This window comes from Megachile rotundata, chromosome 2, assembly GCF_050947335.1.
Source record: "Megachile rotundata isolate GNS110a chromosome 2, iyMegRotu1, whole genome shotgun sequence".
Taxonomy (NCBI): domain Eukaryota; kingdom Metazoa; phylum Arthropoda; class Insecta; order Hymenoptera; family Megachilidae; genus Megachile; species Megachile rotundata.
The window spans coordinates 17145278-17152385 of record NC_134984.1 but is presented as its reverse complement, the minus strand read 5'-3'; the positions used below and the strand labels follow the sequence as shown (position 1 = coordinate 17152385).

Sequence of the window (7108 nt, the reverse complement as noted above, 5' to 3'; positions counted from 1 at the left end):
ATTCACGAGAGATAGAGGCAGAGAAAGAGATAGAGCGAGAGAGAGAGAGACAGTAGCGAGAGAAACGGAGCATGGTCGATGTGTCTAGCCTAGCCCGGTTGGCTGGCTGGTTGGCTGGCTGGCTGGTTCGGGTGGCTGGATGAACCAGGGACCGTCTAGGTTGCGTCTGCCCCGGCACAAACTCGGTATTATCTATACGTCTAGACACCCCTGCGCCACCGAGAGAAGACCATAGTGGTCTGGCGCTCTGCTTGTAATTTACAGCGTGCCCTGCCCGTGTCTCTACATCTACGATCCCGCAAATTTCTCTCCCCGACCGTGTCCCTTTCCTGTGTCTCTCCCTCTTTTTCCTCCGTCTTTCCTTTCACCTGCCCTCTCGCCACCATATCCCCGGTGACCTTTCTTCTCCGGTCCGCGCGTGCATGGAAACGTCCTCGACGATCCCTATAATCGTCGCGAGCCGATCGAGATCAGATCGATCGACGGAACGGACACGCGCGAAAACTCTTAGCCTGCACGCGAATCGCCGCGGGAATTCCACGACACCGGTGGCTCGGTGTTTGATGAGGCTCGCGTGCGCGACGTGCCACTTCAGATATCACCGGGTGCACGAGCCGACGATCGAGGGGATCACTCGCGGCCACGTGAAAAGGGAAGCAGCCGTCAATTGGTATACACGGTGTACACACCGGCTACGCGTGAAGAGAGTGTGAATATTGGTATCGCGATAACGAACGGGGAAGCCTCGCGTGTCCGAAAGTACCAGACTTCCCTAAACGTGCCCGGATACCCGTGTATATCGATCAACTCGCGTTGATTTACGTCAGCTGTTCGTACGATACGCTGGCTTTCCCTTCTCGAAATAACGCCGTGCGGGAGAAAAATCCCATCAGTGGGTATAATACTCGAGAATTGCCTTGCATTCTACGCTTAATTCGCACGAACGCCGCAGACTATTTCTCTTATATATTCTTCCGAGGAGACTATACTCAAAACTCTGGAAATCTTACGAACTCGATTATAGTATCATTAGGATCATCATAGGAGATTTACAAATTCTAAGGACTATGAGAACTCTAGTCTTATAAGAACTTTAGGCTCTATAGAAAGTCCAAAAACTCTAGGGACCATGGGAACTCTAAAAATCCCAAGAGTTAACCTTTGAAAGTCTTAGGAACTCCAAGAATTCCAGAAACTCTAACTCCGGTAACTCTAGAAACTCCAAGAATTCTAAGAACTCGAAGAACGCTTAAAACTTTAAGAAATCTATAAATCCCACGAACCGTGTAGATCTTAGAAATTATAAGAGCCCTTCGAACTCCAGTAACTCTAGAAACCCTTGAAACTTTAAGATCTCTAAGAATCTGACGCTTCGAAGATCTCAAAGGTCGTAAGAGCCCTAAGAACTGTAACCCCAAGATCAGTGTATATGCTAGTAACTTTCGCGTCGGTACTTTTGCTGAAAAAGCTAAAATGCACTCGAGTGTGCCGGAAAGCTCCAGACGATTGAATCTCGTCGTTCAGCAGCGAACGTGGCTCTCTCCGCCACCATTATCCTCCGGGATGGCTACTAAAGCGAACGGTTTCGCGTCCCGACGCTGATGCGTAAATAATAAATCCCGTGGAATCGTCTTACGAGCAGCCGGTTGTCCAGGTAGCGAAAGAATAAAGTTTCCGACCGGACTCTCCAGGACGTCGAAGTCTCTCCAGGTGCGTGGAGCGGCGTCGAAACTTTCCAGTTGCAAGAACGCGATTTTCCCGAGAGAATCAGTCTCCGCTAATGCAACAGCGGTTACGGGGGGCGGGGGAGAGACAGCGTGAAAGGAGAAACGACGCGAACAGGGGTAGAGGAGAAGAGACGAGGAGAATTGTGCGGGCGACACTGGGCGACGCGACGGAGTTTGAGGGTTGAACGAGCTGACGCTTTAAGCGATGTAAGTTACAGAAACTACGCTTCCGACCAGTCTCGGGCGCAGATTAGTCGTAATCTCGGCGCATTGCACTCTGCAGCCGTTTTCATCCCCCTTGCCCGCCGCAGCCCCGAGACCTCACAACTACAAAGCTTTCCGAACCGTTACCTTCTCGCCGAACCAAGACGAACGTGTTCCGTTAGACGCACCTAAATTCACCTACACGCTGCACCCTCGCCTGTGAGACACCAGACCTGTACCGTATTTGCCGCTGTATCGCCGCTTTGATTATTTCCTGCAGGCTTAAGCCGCTACGTCTACGCCCTCGTGGCTGCGAGTTACAACTCGCGGCGAAGATTAAACGCTTCTTGGTTTATGGCCTCGTAGCACCGCTCCTTGGCCTCGGTTTACCTCGGCTCAACGAGATTTCCCGAGGTAATTCGCTGCCCACCTTTTATGCAGCTGCTACGGAAAATCGATACTCCGCAGATCTTTGCACTCCGATCACTTTTACAACGACCAACCGGTTTTTCCTTCTTTCCTCGAAAATGCTACCTGGCGCTACTGCTCGCTCGCGAGTCTTGCCGGAACACCGGAAACTGCGGTTCATTAAATCAGAAGCGTATCTTCGTACATATTTTTGGAAAAACTATGTTCGCAGATAGAAAACCTCTCTTGATTTCTAGAGCTCATCTTGTGGCGCGCGCAGAGCAATCGATTTGAAACGGGGTGGAACTACGCAACAATGTAAAGCATTAAATTATTTCTATACACCGTAATTATTAACACTAAACTTTATAGTAATAATAATTTTATTACAATGAACTGTATTACAATTTTTACAAAAAAGATGTTATATATTTACACGATGATTACATAGCAGGTGTCCTTTGGTTCTCCATACACTTTGTCAGCCCACTGTTCTATGGCAACACAAGGATATCGAACAAACGGTTTCTCGTTCTTCGAGTGTCGTCCTCACAGTTTTAGCTTTACTCTATTATCAAGAAGTTCGTTCCATTATTCACGAGTGATTGATCGATAATGAATGAAGCGCAGGATAAAGCCGAGAGCAGGAAAATCGAGAAGACGAAACGCAGAGAAACTGCGAGGAATCCAGTGACTTTCGACAGTATTTGGTATTAAAAGGGACAATGAACTCTGTACTTTCCACGAAACGAAAGAACTCTTCGTTGATTTCAGCAAGGAAGTCATGCTGCGTGAGAAAATATTTCGACGCGACTGGCCTAGGAAGTACGAACATCTGACCGGGGAATTTTTCAAAAAGGTACAAGGAATATTCTGGTGGGGACCCTCGGTGCAGTATCTGCACGCACCACACGAATTTTAATGTGTCCCGGTGTCACTGACTGTAGGTGCTGGCCGAAGAATGCAGAAAGGAGGGACTTCCGGTGGACACTTTCGAACGCAAACCGCCGGAAGATGCGATTAAGCGTTCACCGATACCTCTGGAACCGTCGCCGGTTATTCCCAGAACGACATCCGGCATGGTGGGCCTTCGATCTCGGACAAAATGCAATCTCGAGTTCACCGGTCGTTGGTACGTTTCTCCAAAATGGACGATCGAACCGCCCGTGGAACCTGGAGAATTTCGCGTTACGGAACAACGATTCATTTTTCTCGGTTAAGTGCCGGAAGCTTGATTTGCTTCCGCAAGTTTCAAAGTTCGCGTGTTTTAAATATTTGAAATCCACAACGCGACGGAATTGGAATGCTTCAAAGTTGGTTTTAACCTTGAAAACTCAGTATGCTTCAAACTCGGAAAATTTTTAGCTGGAAACGCTTCAGTTCCAAAACACTTCAAGTTAGAAACCCACCCCTCGGCCCCGAATGAAATAAATCATGGAATAAAATAAACTATGGGATATATATTGTTTGTACATAGGGTATCGTACATTGTAACAAATGTATTTAAAAATAAGTCATCATTGTTCTTGTATAATTATAAACAATACCGTGAAAATACATGATTCAAAATCAGCGTGGAGTGTATGTATAAAACATACCGATGAACAACTTTGTACAGAATACTCAATCCCCCGAAACGCGGGATTTCATTCATTCTCTGAATATTTACATTCCAAACCACTTCTGTTTGAGGGTGGGTGGTAACTTTTCCGTCAAGGATATCGGATTCACTTCGACAGCCACTAGTTCTTCGTCGTTTAACCAGTCTAAATATACTAAATGCTGCAAATAGATATAATTTTATCATTGTACTTATCCAAGCATCTCATTATCCAGATGAGTCGAAATTACCTTGTATTTTTTGAGGACTTGGAAGGCTTGCTGGGAGTGCGAGCCTATGATGGATGTACCGTCCTCCGTTATATCGCCGTTTTCGCGTTTCGGTATTTTTGCATTGTTCTCAGAGAGCTCGTTCAGTTTATCGATCACGTACACCGTCGAGTCATCGTGCATTATTATGATGTTCTCGTTGCGAGGATCGAAAATTATATTCGTGATGGGGAACGGTCGCGCCAGCCACTGCTTTGGAAGTCGACTTTGCAAACTGTTGGAGAACTTCGTGAACTGCCTTTGTAAAATGTTATACTCGACGATCTGAAATTGAACATCCGACGATTACGCATCAAAGATAATTGCCGATAAAATGTTCGCGTTTTATCGTTTTTAATTTTGCACGTGACATCATAATACCAACAGAGTTATAGCAACGATTTACTGGAGCTAGGAAATGCAGGGTCATAGACAGATTATACGGTTTTTATAGCCGTTGTAATTACTACTAACTCATCGTTTTACGACAGTAAGGTATGAAGTTTCGATATCCGAACATCTTAGGTTTAAGAAAAATCTTTGGTACATTGCACCATATTTACCTTGTGATCTGAGTATACGATAACTAAGTTCAAAGTGTTTTTCTGTATAGCCATAGCTGTTGGCGGACAACTGTACTTGGGTAACAACCATGCCATCGGTGCATCGATGGACGCAGTCTCACTAAAATTATATACAGCGATGCTACCTTGCCGATCGGCACACACAAAGTATTTACTGTCTGGAGAGATACAAACTAGTCCAACATCTACAATTGATTCTTTATTCGTATGGAAAGAACCGAGATGCCTTAAACGTTTCTTCTCCACTTTGTACAGTGTCACCACGTTCTTCTTCCCGTTATTATTAATAGTTAAGAATAGTTTTCCGTTAGGACTGAATAACATTTTCTGTATTCTGTTTACAGAAACGTCGGTATCGTTCTTCGATAACTGCGCGTCTCCTTCGACGACGTCAAAGTTGAAAACCCGGACATGATTGTCGGTCGAGTAGACGATGGTTTTAGAGTCTTTGTTGATGGCGCAAGAAATGATGCTTTCGTCCCTTTTGGTTTTTAATTGTAATAATTTTAGAGGTTCTTCTTCTAACTGGTGGAACATGCCGGGACGTACAGACTCGGGAGGTACCTTCGTGGATGACCCGAGTCTCCACAGTTCGAGGAAATTTGTATATCGCAATAAAATACATCTAGACTTTCTACAAACAGTAGCGCAAGGCGGCTGAAGTAACGGTGGGTACTTGACAAGTACTTTCGGTGGATAACTCGATTGCGCAAGATATCCATCCACACCGGCCGAGTATAGCTTTCCATCTGCCTCTACTAAAGCCCTCACATCGTGAGCATGCAACCTCCTTTCAATTCCTTTCACCCATTGTGCTCTGCCAGTAGACTTCATACTTATTTTAGAGAAACTTCTTACTACAGGATCAACACCGGCACAGTATACAGTGTTCCCATCATGAGACAAAGTAACAGCCAGTATGTCAGCTGTATGGCTTTCATGGGATTCGATCAGTGTGCCCATGTGAGGATCCCAGAATGATAAACATCCACGAGAATCTCCAGAAATGATAACATTATCGTCCGTAACTTCTAGACACCAAATAATTGTTTCTTTCTTAGCTTCTTTCCTACCGGTTGTCATCTTATGAATGGCATGACCCGATATAGCATTCCAAACTCTAATTGTGTCTACAGATCCTGAGTAAATCATTTCTCCTGTGTTATCCCATTTAATACAAAGAATCCTGCCTTTCTGTTTATCAAAAATTCTTTCGTACATTAATACATCTGGGTTAACGGTGAAAGTGTTGATGTATCCATCCTCTGTACCAACAGCTAAGCAGGTCTGTTGATGATTAACATCCATACACCAGGCTGCACCTCCAGTGACCGCAACTTCATTCTTAACAGACAGCGTTGATAAATTGTATTCTGTTATCATTCCATGCAGACCGGTCGAAAACAACCTTGGTCCAATCCAGAGGATGCTCTCTATTGAATTTTCTGCATGACCACCTATGGTACATTCCACGAAAGGTGCATTCCCGACATTCCAAACTTCTATTGAATTATCATTTCTGTAATAAATTGTTCGAAAAGGTTGTTAGAGCAGATATCAAAACTAGAATACAATGGTAAACTGTGATACTAACCTTGCAAGCGCTAACTTTTTAGTTTTAGATTCATAAGATAAACAAGTAACAGAACGAGGTTCGAGGTTATAAAATCTGACGTTATGTATTTTACAACTGGACATGATTCATTTGATTTTTTACAGTCATTTACAACGGTATTGTAAATTTTATTTACGCACTATACTACACACTAGAGAACATAACCACAAAACTGTCACGCACGTGGACGCTAAAACGAGTCTTTTCATGTTTTCATATTGGTACCTGTTGTGAACAGTGTCACCAAAACTTGGCGCCGTCTAGTGGCAGTGTGGAAAACTAATGAAACTGCAGTTTCAAAAACGTGTAGTTCACCCTGTTCGCCGGAGAGATGGCACTAGTTACACTTTCGCTGATGACGTCACATTTTAAAAAACCGCGCGTAAAACATTCGAAAAATATGAAACTATTATGTGTTTAAGTTACAATAAAATATATCGTAATATATTAATTAACAATCATTTTGTAACATATCTGCAAGAGTAAGTTAAAAAAAATAATAAATTTAAACAATTGCAACAATAAATTTGTTAATAAATAATCGAAAAATATAAAATTATAAAAAAATTAACGTTAGAATAGTTGTACAACATCCAATCAGAGTGGTTGCACGCTATTGGTGGATTACGTGATGTCTGATTGGTTACTGTACACTACCAATCACCCTTACACTTGAAGAGGTCGAATGGGATCTATTGATG

The 7108-nt window shown here is 43.8% G+C and overlaps 2 protein-coding genes across 2 annotated transcripts; one reads left to right on the top strand and one right to left on the bottom strand.

Moving 5' to 3' along the window:
• Positions 1-2710: 2710 nt before the first annotated feature.
• LOC105662911 (uncharacterized) lies at positions 2711-3912 on the top strand. The gene is made up of 3 exons (XM_076539660.1): positions 2711-3049; positions 3114-3198; positions 3287-3912. Exons 1-3 carry the CDS (start codon positions 2955-2957, stop codon positions 3557-3559), a joined length of 453 nt encoding a protein of 150 aa, XP_076395775.1. The 5' UTR covers positions 2711-2954; the 3' UTR covers positions 3560-3912.
• Positions 3780-6642, bottom strand: l(3)72Dn (UTP4 small subunit processome component l(3)72Dn). Its single transcript, XM_003699669.3, has 4 exons — positions 6387-6642; positions 4772-6311; positions 4191-4493; positions 3780-4121 (listed from the first exon to the last, which is right to left on the bottom strand). The coding sequence occupies exons 1-4, from the start codon at positions 6488-6490 to the stop codon at positions 4005-4007; spliced, it is 2064 nt and encodes a 687-aa protein (XP_003699717.1). The 5' UTR covers positions 6491-6642; the 3' UTR covers positions 3780-4004.
• Positions 6643-7108: the final 466 nt, after the last annotated feature.